General features: G+C 39.4%; 1 protein-coding gene across 1 annotated transcript in view; it reads right to left on the reverse strand.

The window, feature by feature from the left end:
- Positions 1–12114: 12114 nt before the first annotated feature.
- MYLK3 (myosin light chain kinase 3) overlaps positions 12115–20284 on the reverse strand; it is a 391843-nt gene continuing 383673 nt past the window's right edge. The window contains exon 13 of the mRNA XM_044081894.1: positions 12115–14973. Coding sequence (XP_043937829.1) covers positions 14899–14973 — 75 coding nt within the window. The 3' untranslated portion in view covers positions 12115–14898. The remainder of the gene's footprint in view (positions 14974–20284) is intronic.

The following is a 20284-nucleotide window of genomic DNA, read 5'->3' on the forward strand; positions in this document are numbered from 1 at the left end:
AGTACAACCTCCATTCCTAAACAAGTGCAGTTTTCACACTGTGAGTGTCTACTTATTAGAGATATATTACATTAACAGGACTTGTGAAGTGTACTGCACCTATATGATAGGACATGCAGGTGGAAGAAATGATTCCTATAGGACTACTCTTCAGAAAACTTTTAATGTTTACATAGCAGATGAAATCAGGAGTGCTTAGTGAACCTGTTCACAGATGTCCAAGTCCTGTAGGACATTCACCTTCCTGACCCACAATGCACTAGCTGTTGTTACTTCTGTATGAATGTTCACTCACAGAATTGTAGAGTCAGGTGTTACGGTAACAGAAAACAATACAGGTGAAAATATTTACTTAGCAGCAGACTAATGTTTTTTAACAGGAATGAATGAGAAAACATTTGGTCTGTTATGCTGATGGTTCTAACCTTCATTATGTAGAAGAACATTTAGAGTTTGCAGTAATCTTTCATTTCTAGGAAACATACTTGGGATGAATGAACTGAATAATGTATATTTTTGACATCACCTTGCATTAGTTCTCAGTGATATTTTAACCCTGTAAAAGTTCAGTCTGGGCTATTTACAAACATATTTTTAGACCTGAAAACCTAATTTAATGATGTAATGGACATTAGGAACAATGTTTTCCCAGTATTGAATTTGATGGCTTCAGACAAAGCCTGCTCAATAATGGAAGACATAAAAGCCTCTCAATCATAAACTAAAATCAAATTCCAAGTAAAGCACAGTTCACGTAACTGTAGGGTGTCATACACAGACTGCTTAGTTCATACTTGCCAGTGTGACCTGCCATCCACTTTGTCATTAGAGATTGACTGTGTTAAGAAACAAATGTTAGAGTATCACAAATCTAACTATTGGACATCTGAAATATGTTAATCCCAGATGGACTCAGAGTATGGAGCAAGGTCTAAGTGTCAGACCCAAAGTGAGAGTTACTTCCAATAAACATTACGAATTAAAAAGTTTAAGTGGTAACTCACTACTAAAAATCTGAAACACCCCTTGTGGAGGGGCTTGGAGAGTAAGTGAGCATCTAATACAGCCTGGCTTTGGCAGACTGTACAAAGTTTATGAAGAATAATAAGGGGAAAGAGGAGTAGAACTCAGAAAGTACAGTTGTATACACTTACCATAAATGTAGATGTTCGAGTGTATTCACTGTTGCAGTCCTAACATAGGGTTATCTGGCTCCCGGTAGCCCTTATTCAGCCTGAATACCCTTAGTCCTTGGTATATGACGTCGGCTGCCATCGGTTGTAAAACTGATGTCAGAACATCAGGTATAAAGGGAGGCTGCTGACGCCATTTCCTCAGTTTTTCTTGCCTTAACTGTCAGGATCCCCCAAAAGAAGGCTAAGCCAGGAAGGAAACATCCTGGAAACATGCCATCCAAAAAATAAGTAGTCTGTGCCTTAGGAAAAGAGGGGGAATGGAGGGTGGGAAACCAGGACTGCAACAGTGAATACACTCAAACATCTACATTTATGGTAAGTGTGCACAACTGTACTATGTTCTTCATGTTTCACTGTTGCAGTCATAACATATGGTTTGATTCCCAAAGCCCAGGAAAAACACAAGAGGGGGAGGATGAATCATAGATTAAGGCTTGGTAAGAAGGCCCTACAAAACTGCAGAGGCAAAACCAGCCCTGGATTAAGAAAACAAAGGTAGATTGTAATGCTTTGTGAAAGTATGGACATAAAGCCAAGTAGCTGCTTCTAGAATGTCCTTAGTAGGCACACCTCTCAGAAAACCTGCAGAGGTAGAGGCTGCTCTAGTAGAGTGGGTCCTAATACCCTGAGGGGGAACCTTCCCATGCTGCAGGTAACAAAAGTGAATACAATGAGCAGTCCATTTGGAGATGGTTTGTTTCAAAATAGCTTTACCTTGAGCCCCAGGAGCAAAACTAACCAACAATTCTTCAGATTTTCGAAAGGATTTAGTCCTGTTTAAGTAAAATCTCAGCTGTCTTTGCACATCAAGAGAGTGCAGGATCCTTTCCCCTTTATTCTGGGGATTACTGAAAAAGGTAGGCAGGTGAATAGACTGGTTAAGGGTCAGACTGGAAACCACCTTGGGCATAAAGGAGGGGTTAGTTCTCAGAGAAACCCGATCTGAATGAAAAATAATGAAAGGTTCTACTGCCATTAAGGCTTGCAACACCAAAACCCTTCTGGCTGAAGTAAGAGCCAAAAGAAAAGCAGTCTTCCAGGAGAGAAACTTCAAATTTGTAGAGACAGATGGTTCAAAGGGAGGTAGAGTAAGCCTTTCCAGGGCAAAATTTAGATCCCAAGTAGGAGTAGGAGCTCTTCTGGGAGGTCTAAGATTGCTTGCTGCCCTCAGGAACTGCTTCATTAAGGGGTGAGTAAAAATGGGTTGCTCAAAGGAGCAATGAGCAGAAATTGCTGAAGCATGAATTTTGATTGAAGAAAAGGAAAGTCCACCATTAAGCAAGTCTGCTAGGTAATCAAGAATGAGGGAAAGAGAAGGATGAGATCTCCTTTAGCCAGCATCCAAGAGCAAAATTTCTTCTATTTATCTGCATAGGATTTTCTGGTGCCAGGCCTCCTGGCCTCATAAAGAACTTCCGCCACCTGTTGGGAAAGATTTAAAGAATTAGCCAGGCAGTTAAATGCAGAGTTTGAAGATGAGGATGAGGAAACCTTCCCCCTTCCTGAACCAACAGATCTGGTACCAGGGGAAGATGCCAAGGCTGAGCCTGGGAAAGGCTGTGAAGAAGAGGATACCAATGCTGCATGGGCCAATCTGGTGCTATAAGAATAGCCTTGGGTTTTTCGTCCCTTATCTTTATCAGCACTCTGGGAAGAAGAGGTAGAGGAGGGAATGCATAAATTGAGAGCTGTGTCCATGGGAAGGACAGCGCGTCCACTCTCCAAGCTTTACAGTGAAACTCCCTGGTGCAGAAGGTTGGAAGGAGATGATTGGTGTGAGGGGAGAAAAGATCCACTTGTGGAGTGCCCCAATGCTAAGTGATGCAATGGAAAATGACTTTGTTCAGTTGCCACTCGTGAGGATCCAGAACATGTCTGCTCAAATGATCCACCAAGGAATTTAGCCTCCCTGGAAGATATTGGGCTATTAGATATATGCCCATGGAAGCTGTTAATGACCATAGTCTCATGCTTTGTCTGCACAAGGGGTAAGAGTGAGTCCCCCCCTGCTTGTTGATGTACCACATGACTGTGGTATTGTCTGTCCTGATCAGCAGAGTCCCAGGGTAGAGTAGGTCCTTGAAAGCCAGCAAGGCCTGCTGCACTTCCATCAATTCTTTTAAGTTTATGTGCAGATAAATCTGCTGGGTGCTTCAAGCCCCCTGTATGCCCCTGCCTTCCATATGAGCCCCCTCATGCATAATCTGAGGCGTCTGTTGTGAGAGTCTGGCTGGCTGGTGGTGGGCGGCAAGGCAGACCCTTGTTTTGAGAACAGGCTGTTGCCCACCAGAGGAACTCCATTTGTAGACAGGGAATTAAGGGAAGAATCAAGTCTAAGTCCTGTGTGTGTTGACACCAAAGATTCTTGAGGTACCATTGAAGCTTTCTCATATGCAGCCTTGCATATGGGATCATAAGAATACATGAAGCCATGAACCCCAGTGCTTGCAGGAATTGCCTTGCAGACAGCTGGGTCATGCCTGCCAAGTTCTTGAAGTAAGCTGAAAGATCTTGCTTCTCTTGAGGGAGGAATACCATCTGGGTGGTTGTATTCAGACTTGCTCCCAGGAAAACAATCTCCCTTGTATGAACCAACTTTGACTCATTTTCATTGAGATTGTAACCCAAAGAGGTGAGAATGTTCTTCACGAAGTCCAAATCCTTTTGTAGTTGTTCTGGGGAAGTTTGCTTGAATGAGACAGTCATCCAGATAAGGATAAATGTGGATGTTTCTCTGCCTGCAAAAAGCAATGGCTGGAGCCAGGCACTTTGTAAAAACTCTGGGAGCAGTAGATAAGCCAAAAGGCAGTGCAGAGAATTGAAAGTGTTGCTCCCCAGCCGTGAAGCGAAGGAACTGCCTGCAACTTTCCTTTATTGGATGTGCAGATAAGCCTCCTTGAGATCCAAAGTTACCAGCCATGAATCCTTGCCCAACATGGGTAGTTACTGCTGAAGAGTGAGCATCTTGAAGTTGGGAATCACCAGAAAGTGTTTAGAATAGACAGATCCAGAATAGGGCACCAGGTGGCCCTTTTTTTGGGTACTAGAAAAAGTCTTGAATAAAAACTTAGACCTGTCTGATTTGCAGGAACTAGCTCTATAGCCCCCATGGTCAGTAGAGAAGAAATGTGATTTTCTACCTCTGTCCTGAGAGTTCTGGTTATGTCTGGGTACCCTTTCAGAACAGGGAAGGTATGAAAATAAACTTGCAGCCTTGGTTTACAATACTGAGCACCAATTTGTTGTCTGTGATGGTAGACCATACCTCTGTGAACCTTGCTAACCTTCCCCCCAAAGGAAACCCAGGGCCTACAGAGGTAGGCACAAGAAGGCCGGAGTCATTGAGAATGCTTGCTTTGGGAAGCTGGCTTAGAACTCCCCAATTTAGCAGAAGAAGAATGCCATTGTTTAGCCATTTTAGGGGCAGAAGCCTGTCCTCTGGAAGATCTGAAACCCCTAGGCCTAGAGCAACCCTGCTTGCCAGGATCAGGGAAAGACGAATTCTTGAAAGGGTAATGCCTACTAAACGGAGGATGCTGAACCCGAAGGAAATATTTTACAGCTTGCATAGATTTCGCCTTATCCTCCAACTTCTTCAGTACCTCCTCAGCCTTATTACCAAAAAGATTGTCCTTGTGCAAAGGAACATCCAGCAATTTATATTTAACAGGTTCAGAAAGAGGCTGCTCCCATGCCGTCTAATAACGGAACCAGTGGCTGTTACTCTGCAGGAAGCCTCCAAAGTGTCAAAACCACAATGTAATAAATGCTTATTAACTACAGTAGCAGAATTCAGTAAGTCTTGTAAATCTTTGTTCTCCGACATGGAAGGAGTATCCCCAAGTTTAGCCTTAATAGCCTCCAAAGTATGTTGCTGATACTTAAGCATGCGAAAAAGGCAATTCACAGATCTAATGTCAAGAGTTGCAGAGGTATAGACTTTTTTACCCCACCTGTCCAAGGCCCTAGACTCCTTATCAGAAGGAACAGGGTTTTTAGCAATAGTAGCCTTAACACCCTTGGGGCCTTGAGAAATAATCTCAGGATCAGCAGTAGAGTTTTTAAAAAGGAATTGATGAGATTCAGGAACCCTATAATACCTATCAGGTTTGCTGGGGGCAGGATGGACTGAATTAGGAGGTAAACAATTTTCCATGAAGACATCATCCACAACTTCCAAAACTGGAGGAATAGCCAGAGGCTTATGCTGTGGCAAATCCAAAAATTCCCTGACTCTCTTCTTAGACTGAGGAAAATCCTGGCATTCCCATTTAAAGAGCTCCCTAAGCGTATGCAAAGTATCCCCAAAGGAAAAATCTACTGGAGGGGAGGCAGAAGGGATAGAGTCCTCAGCATCAGAATCCTCAAAGCCAGAAATAAGTTGAGAATTTCCTTCTTCACCAGCAGAAACACTGGAAACCTCAGAATCTGAGACAGACAAAGCATCAGGAGATGATTCCCTAGTCCTCTTGGTAGGGGGAGGATGAGAGCCCCTAATCAGGGAAAGAAGATCACCAGCCATCTTTACCAACTGGGACTGAGGCACAAGAGGGGAGGCTGACACCTGCCTGTGAGAAGGTTTGTGGCTGGAAGGTTTGCTAGCAATCTGGAGGGGCTCGGGAGGCCTAGCAACTGCAGATGTATGGCCTATGGTAGTCGGTCTGGTTCTGGTCTCATGTCAAAGAGAAGAGGTGTCAGAAGCCAGTACCTGCATAGCAGCTCCGGACCCATCTGAGGTGGTGACAGGCGGAGGGTCTGAAGACGAAATAGCAGACTGCGGCATGGTGGACTCAGTAAAAATCTTAGAAGAGGCCTGTGGCTGAAAATCTGCAGACTGCAGGGGCTACGAAAGCGCCTCACTGACTACCACTGGGCTGACAACCAATTTCACCGGTGCATCGTCATCAGATTTAAACCTAGGCCTGTCGTGGTCCCTGTCTTTGCATTTCCTAGGTATGTCCAATGCCGGGAGACCAGAAGACGCCATACCGATGAACTTAGGCCAGACTCCGAAATGTTTATACAAAATCTTAGCTCTATGGCATATGGTACGCAGGTTAAAAGAGGCACAGATATCACAATTAGGGACGTTGTGCTCAAGGCCCAAACAAGTTATACAATAGGAATGAAAATCACAGTGTGGAATCTGTTTTCCACAGGCAAGACAGTTATTAACTTTATCTGACATTCGTTAAAGCAAGAAAAGAGGATCCCCAACAGGGTACTTATCTGAAGGCATCTTCAACTTGGTAGTCGGAAAGCAAAAAGAAGGTTAACGGCCGACCGGCACTATTGTGAATTGCATCTGCTTTGGGCTCTGCTGCAAGAAAGACTGGGGAAATGGCATCGGCTGCCTCCCTTTATACCTGACGTTCTGACATCAATTTTACAACCAACAGCAGCCGACGTCATATACCAAGGACTCTGGTATTCAGGCCGACTGAGGGCTACCAGGAGCCGGATAACCCTATGTTAGGACTGCAACAGTGAAACATGAAGAACATCAGACCATTCTTTCCCACCAGTGTCAGCAGAGCAGGAAATCAGTTCTTCCAAGACCACCACATGATATCGAGGATGACCCTAGTACCTTTGTGCCTTGTCTGCATCAGAATGTGATGGCAGACTAAATAAGAAGAGGGGCAAACCATAGGGAAAGAGAATCTAATGCAATACTTAAAAAAGTACTTAGTGCATATGTTCTATATCTGATTAAATAAGCATAACTGAGGAAGTACTGCATTTTCTACTCTGGCAAAGATTTCAACCATTGGCTAATCCCAGTGATAGAAAATAATTTTTGCATATTACACAAGGATTCAAAACTCTAGCAAAATGCTTGGATAATGTCTCAAGCATTTGTAAGGTAGGTGTGATTCCCTGGAAAGTGAACTGCCAACAGGGTTCTTTTTTGTTACCACTTAGACTCACACTTGGAGGCTTTCATTGAAAAAGGGTGGGTCTTCATGCCTCCTAGTTTCTTCAGTTACCATACCGTTGAGATGCTACCATAGCAATAAATGGATTTCTGACACCCGAAAGAAAAGTAGGTAAAATGTGGAACTCCCTACCGACCATGCTCACCTCAGAACCTTCACTCCTACAATTCAAAAAAAAGCTTAAACCCCATCTCAATACTCTCTGGCAATGTCCCTGTTCCAAACCTGATTAACCACTATCATTAACCCTTCTCTTACCTCATTATCTTTAACCGCTTTTTAACAAGGCGCCTCACCTTTTTAACTGACCTATGTTTTTTTTTTTTTTTTTTTTTTTTTTTATATGCTGCTGTTATTTTTTTCCCAAGATGTGATGTATCTTTATATTGTATTTAGAACGCAACTATCTTCCTTTTTTTGCATTAACAATGTTCATATGTCTGTTATGTACCTGGAGCTTTTCTCCCCGGGCCTCCACTGAAAATGGACATGTATCCAGTCGGACTCTCCCGGTTAGCAAATGTAAAATAAATAAAAATAAATAAATAAATAAATAAATATAAAATTCCTCTGAGTTCCAAAGTAACTCATATGTACTTGTCTCCCTATTTATGGTACTCTAAACCTTTTGTGTACCTGTCTGGGTTCTCCTTTTTGACCAGTGAGTCATCTTTGGTTACAATTTGCCTTGGACTGAGTAGGCAACATGGAAGGCCATTCAGCAAACTGGTACAGAATCCCTACAAGGTAAAGACAACTGCAATCAAATGTAGGTCAGACAGCTGAATATGATCCTGCAGCCTCTGCCAGAACACAAGCCATTGAAAGATCCTCATGTGCAATCAAGTCTATGGGACAGTGAGAAGAACTGTGTCACCATGAGGTTAAGGAAGACCCACAAGGTACACTCCTACATCCTGCAAAGAACATTAACATATGACTGAAAAATTACCAGCTCCTATGCGTGCTGTAGTGACTGGAAGGTTCTGCTTCACTGCCAGTTCTCCAATCTCTAATGAAGTGAATTTTTGTATTAGCACAAAGGTAGACTTGAACTAATTTATCCAGATGCCTAAAACTGGTGACAAAGGTAGTGGCCAAAAGGGATTTGCAATCAGGGGACACTGGAGAGAGATGCCAATGTGCAGTGTTCCTGACAGTTAAACATCAACAAATGTATACAATGTGGGGCTATTGCCATTGCAGACAGACACTTGCTGAATACAATGGTACTTAAGATGGACAAAAGGAACATCTGAAACTGCGGCTACAGACTCCCTAAAACAAATCACAGAAACTCACTGGTGTAGCATGAGGATTCCAATACAGAAGGAGGAATCCAATGTATTTAGACCGTTTGACAACTCACAGATGGTGGAAACAGGATGCAATGCAGTGTAACTAACCTGCACCCTAAAATTCGTATTTTATTTATTTATTTGCAGTTGGTTTACCAGGATAGTCCATTGGGCCAAGATGAACCCGTTTTCAATGGAGTCCTGGGGAGAAAATCTCCAGACAAAATAATGTTACATTAGGTTATTAGAGATGATTATACATTGTAACAATTCAAGCAGGAATACATATTAAAACAAACAATCTTTTGGGGAAAAGAAAAGGCCTAAAGTAAAATCTCAATGACTTCCTTGATCCTTGAGGAAAAATCTGATCATTCTTTGAGAAGCAGAGGCCTTTCCAATAATTCCTGTGTGGTCACATGGTTAACGTAATGACTGTTCAAACTTGGTTCTGCCCCAGTATCACTGGCAATGGCTTTCAGTTCCTGCAGAAAATCCAGCAACTTTACTTTGGATTTTTCTGCCCAGTGTGGAACTTGTAAGCAATAAAACAAAAAAGCATCTTTGCAGAGGAAAAGCATTTCAATTGGGCATGGTAGTGTGGTGCTTGTCTGCATTTTTAGAGTGGCACTGGGGATGTTCCGACTTTGGAGACTAAGATGTGAAATATGTTTCTCCATTGCTGACAACCTTATCACTCATAGTAAATCTTCTGTGATATCTAGAGTGCCATTACCAATAGGGTTTAAAATGTAAAACATGCAGCTAGGCTTTTCTTTGTCACTTTTTTATGAGGAGACATTTGAAGGTATGTTAGACTATGGAGTGACATGCAAGTATTGACACCATCCAAGATTCAGTGTTCACAATATTAAAAGTATACCCAGTTACACAGTAGTTAATGTTGGAGTCATTCTGGCATTCTACAATGTTTTTTAGCTGCTTTCTGTTTACTTAAATCCAGCAAGAATGCTTCATTTTTTTAGTGCTTGGGATACCAAGCAGGTTTTTAGGCTTTGTATTAGAAACGTACCTTGCAGGATGTGCAGTAGCAAGTCCTACCCAAACCCTGCCCACCATCCAATAATCGGTGAAACTAAAGTAATATTCATACTCATGGCAACATGAATATTCATTGTCTGTTAATAGTTTGCCCTTTTCCTGAAAGTAGTGTGATCTCGCAGTTGGTATATTTAATTTGTGGAGGGGTGGGGGGTGCAGGGGGCCTTGCCCCCCCTGCAGAAATGAAGGAAAAACATACTTGCACACTGCAATCTTCATGGATGCCAATCATGGGTCTCTTATATACCACGACATGCCCATTTCAACTGTCAATCACTGAGGCCACACCCACTTCTGCACAGACTGGCCTGCGAGGTATGTTTCTAACACAATGCTGATCTTTAACTAGGCAACACGAGATAAGAGTAGAGAGACCTAAAGGTCAGTAAGGATAAGCCAAAAAAAAAAACATGTTTCATAATGACTCAAGGCATAGGATTCTTTGTTCAGGATTGTCTTGGATTTATGGTTCATTGAAGAAATGACAAAATAGAAGTTTTAGTCCTTTTTCTTAAGAAGAAGCCAAAAGACACAGGTGTGTGTATGTGTATATATATATATATATATATATATATATATATATATATATATATATATATATATATATATATAGGACAACATAAATATAACCCTTGTGTATACAATCTACAGATCTCTGGTCACCCAACCAATTCCCTTCCTTAGACCTTAATTAAAGCACTTTTAACCTTTGTCTAACAATACCTTTTAAATGTGTGCAGTTGTGTGTGAGGGACAGGGGGGTAAGTTTGTTGGTCAACAACAGACTCCATGTAGTTGACTTTGTAGTGTTTGCTTTAGTGATCAGTAATAGTGACAGTCTGAAGTTACTCACTGACAAATTTGAACAACTCAAATTCCAGTCAAGTGATTCTTATACAATTACTGTGAGTGGGTAGAAAGTAAATAACAGTTACAGATTAATGGGAACACGTAGTCAAGAAATCACAGTTCCAGATGCCCTTGTAAATTAAGTCTTAAAACACTATATACTGATTGTAACTGTAACTGCATTGATGGCTGGACAAAATAGAAGACTCAGTTCTTTTTCATAAGATCATGCCAAGAAATATGGATATAAATCATGAGGTAATGTTATTTTTATTGCATTTAACTTCATGATTTTCTAGAAAAATACAAAAGCTAAGTTGTCTGGAAAGAAAGTAACTAGAAAAACACCTATTACTGAATGTAGTGTGTGGAGGTAAAGAAAAATAGTCTCACACTGAAAATTAAGTGACAGTGAAGATGCCTTATAGGTTAATATAGAGTTACTAGGTATGCAGTCCTGTACATTACTGATGGACCTAGTCCATATTCCTAATTGCCCCACAGCATTTTCTGGTCAGAGTCACACTGTAGGCAAAATAGGCTGAGGATATCAAACTCTGGAGTATAAGAAGCAGCTTCTTACCAGCTTTTATAACCTTAATCGTCTGTGCTGACTACCACTGGAATGTAAGCACTTGGTGTGGGAATAGAACCCACAGTATTTTGATCTTCCAGCATCAAAGGTGAATGGGCTACCTGTTTCGCCTCTGACATTTAAGTAGTTACTAGGCATGTGGTCCATTGGACTGCTGAGGAAACTAGTCCAGTTTCTCAGTCACCCAATAGCTCTCTCTGGTTAAGCATTTCCTGGTCAGAGGTCACCCAAGCACACTGTCTGGTTAAGCATTTCCTGGTCAGAGTCAGGTAGCATGCTTGGGCAGTGTGAAGGGTAAGGGCCTATAAAAGACTTTATTTCCGGTTGTAGCTGTTTTAGGTTGAGAGCTGTCTCAAAAAATAATGCTTAGTGAATGGTAATCAACCTTTCTATATTCAGTCTTCTGACAGCAGCTGTTGTACAGATGCTGGACACAGCATTTTATTTACATTACAAAGTGTTTTCTAATTAATACCACTTAATTTTTATTGCCAAATAAAAAAAAAAATGTTTCCTTTGCTTTAGTGTCTTTCACAAAAGGGAACTGCCAGCTTTTACACCTGTTATGTCCCACTCACCTAAAGCGTTACCTGCAATTTCTCTTGGCACTATAGTTTGGGGGATGCTGCTTTTGAACGGTTGCAAAGATGTGGCTGAAAGGACAAAACAACTGCGTAAACATTTGTCACAATGAAACAAATCCATTGTGATGCTTTCCTGTTATAGTCTTCCTTTTTCACAGATTTGCATGTCAATTGTGCCCATCTGATATTTTTGAGGACTTTTTTTCCGCCCTGAGCAGTTTTCTCAGGTCATCATTGGTTACTAAGTGGTCCCTTTCAAGCTGTAACACTTCATAGCTCACTTATACAGCTCAAAATGACTGAAATCTTCTCAGTTATTCCTAAGACGTATTTTGTAACTGTCCTAATTTTAATAAATTATACATACACTGGAACTGCTCCTGAATAAAAGCAACTCGTACTTTCCATTTTTTTAGAGACTACAATGTTATAGCAATCTGTTCTTTCACATTAGGAATTCATGATGCAAGTGATACTTCTTGAATAAACATGTAAAACTGTACTCAGTTAAATGTTAAAGCAATAGTCAACCCCCCAGCAAAGGTTCTGAATCTGTATTTCTTCTAAGTAAGGCCACATGCTGCATTAAGCATGCTCGGTTTTTCATGAAACTTTAAATCAGGAACAGACAAGTATGTAACTGAAGTTAAAAGTTAACCCCCAGCTGTTAACCAGACTAGCAATGCTAAGAATTATTATACTGTATGCTGTCCCCATCTTTTGTGCCCTTCTGGCAAGTAGGATTCAGGAACAGGCCATAGCCACTTTGGGCCAACAAGTCGGGTGGTGGTGGGATAGTGCTATGATTACTGCTCTGTTCCTGACATTACAGTGTTGTAATATCTCATATTTAACCTGATCTGCAATTAAGGATGCAGCAGCAGCAGTGTGACAGGCTGGGAAACGTTTGTAAGTATGACTGCTTACAGTTATATTTCATAGTTTCATAGGTAAGTACTAGGCCAGCTGTCCTTCTGGGCCATTTTAAGCCTAGCCAATATTCCTGAAAGGTGAGAATCAAACCCTGTACCTTCTGCATGTGAGATAAACACATTAACCATTATGCCAACCCCCAAAACTCTCTGAAAGAAGCAGAGCTGAGCATCAAGTGGCAGGATTGGCTTTTCACGTGCTACATTGTTTCAATCTCTTGCTGACATAACACCTTTTCTTAGCACAACTCAGATCTGAAGTGTTTTAACAAGAATGTGTCAAGTCTCTTGTGTTATTGATGGGGGTAAAGATACCAAAATTTCAGAGCTATATGACTCTGGGATAGCATGAATAGTCTCAGGAGCTAAAGAAGAGATAGTTACTGATACTGAAAAAGAGCCATGGTGAAGTGAAACTAAATCCTCACAGTTTTGCATAAAAAGGTGTCAACATGGAAGAAATAGTATAGGCATACAAAACAGTTACAATTTGTCTGCTCCTCTTTTAAAGCTGCATGAGAAACCTAGTGTGCTTAATGCAGTATGTGGTCTTAGAAGAAATACAGATTCAGAACTTTTGCTGAGGGTTTGACTACTGCTTGACAGGCAACAGATTGCAGTCCTGATTTTTTTATTCAGGAAAGTGATATCAGTTATGTCATGAATTCCTAATTTGAAAGAACAGATGGCTATAACATTGTAGTCTACAAATAAATATATGAAGTTTTAGGTAACTGATTTTTAACAAATGCTTGTCTACAAAAAAGTCAAAAGTTTCTGAAAAGGCTTAGGAATTTGAACACTCTCTTTTGATAAGCAAAATGCAGAGCGTTCTGAACTCTGGTTATTTCAGGAAGCCATCCTGAATTCTACTAATGATAACTGTAATCAGTAAGCTGGTGAGGGGGTGTGGTCTTAACATAATTAGGATTGGAGAATGTATTAAACTCTGGAGTCCCCTGTCCTGTCTAAGATGTATGTATTTCACAATGTCAGGTGCATGCGTGAATGGGTGTGCCTTCTTTGAAGGTTGGGTGTCGGGCTGGCAACGCGGCACCATAAAAATCCACTGCCAATCATTAGCAGACCGGAGTTCCACTGTGGAAACCCCTAACCAGGAAAAGCCAAAAGACAATATTAGTCAGCAAAATGCTGCTACATGCTAGAACCTACATTAGTGTGTCAGTTTATATACATTTCTATGCCTGTCATCTGCTACACGTAATGCAATGCAGAGACCCTGCTGAAAATCTGCAAAAGTGCTTGGCCTTCCAGGGTCAGCAGTAACTCTTTTATGAAGTGCTGCATAAAAGTGTGAGATCTTGACCTTTTATTCTCATATAAAGTTTATCATTAAACTACAGTAATTATCTGAGTCAAGAAATTCTGACAATGCTGTTAGGACTGTTGTCACTGAACACTAGAATCTGCAAGTGGTTCTGGAAGTAGATTTCTTTGTAAACAGCAGTATACTCTAAAACATCAATTTCTTTTCTTATAGTTAAAAAGTGATAAAGGAAATGTATACACTTTGGATATTTTTTGTAATCTAACTGGTCTGAGATGCTGGTCATTTTTTTAAATGCATTTATTCATTAGCTTTCCAGCAAGTTTTACATTTAACCAATAAAATTGACACAATATATCTTTGTGGAAAAGTAAATCCAATAAATTTAAATGAATTTGGTTTGTTAACTGTCCTTTAAATTAAAACTGAAAAAATATGTAATAGCAGCTATAAAGAAGCTTATGTAACACGACTGCAAAATAACCTGAACCTGATTTGCAGAATGCTGAGATCTATGTTCAACGGTGCAATTATAACAACAGCATGGATATATATATATATATATATATATATATATATATATATATATATATATATATATATATATATATATGACTGCCACACCTACTTACATGCCCCCTGTATGGATTTTCACTGTCAGTTATTTATAACAGTATCTTAGCCAGGCTTTGTGCCAACGTTTTTGTGGTCATTAAAATTTCTCAGTGTTTGCATGCAACAAAAAATGTCTTTCCTATGACCTTCTCAGTTGAAAGTAACACTGTTCACTAAAATTTGCCCTCTGCATTGACAGACACAAAAAGAAAGCCACATTCTTACCAGTTAATCAGTGTTTAAAGTGCACACTTAGTTTGTTTTCAGTGAATTCAGTTAACAAAAGGGTTAGATTTACAATATGCAGAAGACGTAATGCATATATGGGAATGTCCCATATGAATATAGATCACATATAGCATAGTAGAGCATAGCATAAACATTGTTTAGACTCTGAGAGCATGTTAAGTGGGGAAAAGAAGCGATGATCCTCCTTCCACAGAGCTTATATTATATACACTTCAAATAAACACAGTGAACGACTTCACTATAAGAGCTAAACTGATCTCCAGTTAATTCCTGTTCCAGTTGTTATGCAGTCTACTTCTGCATCACTGAATGTTGCAGACGAAATCTTTGGAGCCTGTTGGCTGCAGCTACAACGTAAAAGTGTTTCTAGAAACATAACAGAAAAAGACAATTTTTAGACATTTTATTTGAAGGAATCAGGAAACCTTTTATGGGCAAATCAAATTTTACTTGGAACAAGCTTTCTTTAAATATTTTACTGGTAATAGTCATTACTCTGACAATAATCCCATTAAGAAGGTGCATACCTTCACAAAAGCAGATGTTAAAAGAAATGTTTTCCACTTACATAACAATAAGTTGAATGAAGCTGCCCATCCCATGAAGGATTCTAGGAACAAAATGTTAATAAAACAGTCTAAGAGTAATTAGCACAAAGTTATTTATCTTATAAATGTTATCTTATATAGTAAGCAAATGCAGTAAAAGTTCAGAGGGATACTCACCAGAACAATACTGCTTTGAGACAGAAATAAGTTGCCAGTTAATACTCACAGTATTGGTATTTCTAGCTTATCTCTATCCTGCCTTGGCTAGGATTTTTCCCAGCAGTATCCCTGATCCTATCAGAGGCCGTTCTCTGTCTTGCACTTGGCTTCACTGATGTTATTCTTATGGTGGCCCATTTAAAAGCCAACAAACCCTTGTTCTCCTTTAGTTATAATAGCAATAAATTTACTGTTCAGTCATGAAGGCAGAGTCTACCAAAATATCTCTGTCTGCAGGTGCATAGACTTTGTAAAACTACACAGCGCAGCACATAACTATAATCAAAGACAGCAAGCAAAATAATATGGGAAGGGGTCATGGGAGGGTGGGTTTGTTCATTGTTATTATTTTTTTTGTTAACTGGGTAGGTGGACTGGTCTGAAGACCATTTTCAGCTATGACCCAGACATACCCAAGTTACCTACTCCTGTCACACCAGTCTACCTGGACAGCTACAGTCTTTGCATAACTTGTCTCCTAAAACTAAGGAAACAATTCATTGTACTTGACAAAACTGGAGATTCCTATAAAAATAGCAGTTTCAAAGATATTTTGTGTAGAAGCATCAAAATAAAAAAAACAACTGTAAGGCAAGGGTTGACTAAATTAAATATACCTTCAATACCCCTTTACTATGACAAAATACAACTACAGGTTATAGTCTGTACTTCTGAAATCCCTGCAGTAGATGTTACTAGAAATAACATTTTCCTGGACAAACCTTTACATGTGCCAAATGCACATGCTCAAACTGTGGAATGGTTTAGTTTCTCAAACATAAAGTTCATGTCTCAGTCTCATACAGAGCATTTTTTCTCTTGGTGATATTAAATATAGTGTCCCCTTCAAGAAAATCATAACTGGTTGTAAGGAGAGCCTTATAGGGATCAGTGAAAGCCTGCAGGTTAAATAAAATGCAGTTTACTGTCAGATAAGACTTAAAAAGCTAACCTCAGGCACCTAGATAGCAGTAGTCCCATAACAATTTGTATATATTTTATTTTTTATTTACACTTTTGTCAACTGGGCTAGTCCTGCTAGCCCTATCGCCTATTTTCTGGGAAGACCCAAGGTGGTATGCATACTAAGAGAAATATGACCAGGTAAGCAGGAAAGTGCATCTACTCTTTTTTTTTATGTGGTGGGCACAGCTTCTGATGAATTAATGGAAACTCAAAATGTCCAAATGACAGAGGCAGCAAAAAGAGAACCTAATGACATTGTTTTCCTGTGTTATTTTTAAGGTGAACTGGCAGAAAATGGGAATTATTATAGGAGGGAAGCTGCAAAAACATTTCAGTCAGTAGTTCAGGAGCTATTTCCCCCATGATTCATCACTCAGAGGAAGAACTACAGAAATGTATTTATCTAAAGACAACATTTTTCAGGAAATTCTATGCCTGGCATGATGTATACAGCAATAAAAGACTGTGAAAGAAATACATGCTTGACAATATCAGAAATTAGGCACGTTTGGGTGCAGAACAGATCATATGCTGCAGCAGGTTTGCAAAGTAAGTCTGTGCAGCAGAAGCTGTTTGCAGGTTTGTAGAAGTTTGTAATAAGGATTACATTAAAGAAAGATACTGTTACTGTTAGGTTTGAAAGCCTAGGACGTATGAGCTCTGATCCATCTGGGGCTAGAAACTTTTTATGAAACCATGTTTGAATCTACAATGCTTGCAGAAAAAAATTTGGCTTGTTTAGAAGGTAAAAAAGAAGAATATGTACAGAGTGAGCTTATGGGTGTTTTCAAAAGGTATGTGTTCCCCTGCTCCCCCTTAGTGATGCATGGTAACACTAATCATGCCGTTGCCCTTAATCCTAAAGTGCAGCTTACCTAAAAATAGCCCTTTTTGTAACATTACCACTGTACACAACAGCTCAGACACTCACCATATACTCATGCACACAGAAACACACACATGCACTACACCTATACTTTTACCTAACCTTTACTATCACCCTAAAACAGTCACTCACACACACACACACACACACACACACACACACACACACACACACACACACACGAACACACACACACACACACACACACACACACACACACACGCGCCCATACGTGCACACGCGCGCACACACACACACACACACACACACACACACACACACACACACAGGCCCATACATGCACACGCATGCATACGCATGCACACACACACACACACACACACACACACACACACACACACACACACACACACACACACACAGAATCTCGAAATATGTCCCCTTACTTAACCCTTACCCTAACTATATAATGCTCATACTCACACACAAACTCCCAGCTCCAAACCTTACCTTTGTCCAGTAACTGGACATAGCCCAAAATAGCCCTCACAGAAATGGCCTTCTACACAAAATGTACAGCAATTCACTTACAAGGCACAAATTAGTGTTGACCAAATGAACTTCAAATATATATATATATATATATATATATATATATGGTTTGCTATCATTATGTCGACGTGCATTTGCACGGCTATGAAGTATTCGAACATCAGATGTTCAAATACTTCATATTACGGCAGGTGACATGAGCGAAGGTTTGCATTGCGAATGAACTGTGCATTCGCAATTCTAACTTTCGGTCATGGGAGGGGATCGCGGTACAGTGCGGTTAGGGAAATGCTTCCCTTTCCTCACTGTAGTGCAATCTCGGAGTTGGAATATTAAGTTAGGGGTGTGGGGGTGCAGGGCTCAGCCCCTGCATAACTGTGTGTTCGGTTAGGTAGGTAGGTGATTATGGGAAGGGTGGGCGTGCTGTCTATCGCCGTAAATGTCGCAAGTGACATTTTTGACAATACACCCTTGTTTTCGAGTTTACTATTATTCGAAAATGTTCATTTTCGATGCATAAATTCGAAAATAAAGACATTATTTATTTTTACTTTCGAATTTATGATAGTAAACCTATATATATATATATATATATATATATATATATATATATATATATATATATATATATATATATATCTATATATCTTAAAAGGTATGAAGAAGTTCAAGGAAGAATATCTTCACTGGAATAATATATCAAAAAGCAATGCAACTATGAAACAGCATGCTTATATGATAAAATACTTCAGGGAAAAATGTTCATTTGGAGCAGGATGTTGTATCAATAACTTTATAGCTGAGACCTAATTGAAACCCTTACCTTTGACATTTTTGTAAACAAAAATATTTTGTTTCCATTTTTTAAAATATATAAATTCATAGGTCTGCTTTAGCCTTGAAGTATTCAAATAACTCTAACATTTCAAGGACAATGTTAAAATGCGGAATTATAAAAAAATCATTAATTATCTTAAAACCAGCTAACTCTGTGACGAAATGTAGCCAGTCAGATATAATGTTCTCAAACCTGCTTATCTACCACTAGAAGTTAAATCACAGAGACAGAATCATGTAAATTTGGATACATTTTAATAAATAAATACATACATGCATACATACATTTATTTATGTTAATTTTGCTAAACAGGGCAAGACACTGACTCAAATGGACATTTTCTAGACCTACCTTAGGCATGTATATTCAAGGATTTAAAAAAATAAAATTTTAATAAACGGATGTGAAACATCAAAAGGGGCAATTAAAGAAACACAAATATTTTATAAACAAAGGTAGAAGCACAATTAATAAACAATACCAAAATACGAGAACATATAGTTTGAACCTGTTTACATTTTGGGGTATCCCGAACATCAAGCTAATATAACAAAAATGTATACATAATACAGTCTATAAATTTACTATCAAACAGTAGAGAAAATATTCAGAAAGGGGGAAGTGAGAGGGAAGACGGGTATAAATTAGTAATAGAGGAGTTATATTTGCATAACAAAGGTGGCAGATATGGAATTATTTCTAGACTGGTGGATGAAGTCTAGAAAGCAATTATGTTTGACAGTTTCATTGACATCGATTTTGAGGTCTTTGTAAAGGGTTGTAGGAATCATTGCTTTCCAGGAAGGGTGGAAGAGCTTCTCGTACTTTTGGGGTGTGAATGAAGAAGATGTAGTTGCCACAACAGAGTTTAATGGGGTGGAAAGGGATGGGGTGTTGGGGTGAGCTGACTGGTTGCTTTGTGAGTCATCAACTGAGAGCCTGCTAGAGGACAAGGAAAAACAATCAGTTTTAAGAATATTGCACAGAAGAGAATCTACTTGACGGAAGGCATATTGCTTCTGAAAGGAAGACCATATGGAACCCAAAGGGTAATGCAATGGTCTGTCCGTATTCTTGCAGTGTTACAATTTGTTGTAGAAAGTACAAAACACTCTGCTGATTCTGCTGAGGAATGATTTCACAAAGATCTCTTTGAGTTCCTTAACATTATGGTTCACAATTTTATTTTTCATGATTTGTGTATGCACCAGTGCAGCCATTTTCATAGTTTCACACCTCTGTTCAGGATAGTCATCAAATTATCTATGTGTTAAATGGTTTGCAAAATTTCATTATAACTTGTAGTTTTCTGTTTTAAGATTTTATCATGTTTACATTTGATTATATTTTTTGGTTGCTTTCTCTCCAGAATACATTACCAACAATGTTGGTCAAAAGCTTCTCTTTAACATGGCCTAATAAGAATGTTTTCTACTTTTTACTGTGGAAATTATTAAGGTACAAATGAACATCTGACACATATATAGCAACATATTGTTTACTGAGTAGATTCATTTCAAAGCCTGACCATGTTAAACCATTCTGAGTAAGGCATAATGCTCCTGTTTATCTTGTACTGCTTTCAGTAATATCCCAATCACTTTTGTAAGGTTGCTATCATATGTTGTTGACATCTCAGTATACCAGAGTGCTTTCTTTTTTGCAGCAGTGTGAGGTTACACAAATAGAAGAAGAAGAAAAAGTTTT

Source organism: Protopterus annectens, chromosome 8.part1 (assembly GCF_019279795.1).
Source record: "Protopterus annectens isolate FY-2018-M chromosome 8.part1, PAN1.0, whole genome shotgun sequence".
Taxonomy (NCBI): domain Eukaryota; kingdom Metazoa; phylum Chordata; order Ceratodontiformes; family Protopteridae; genus Protopterus; species Protopterus annectens.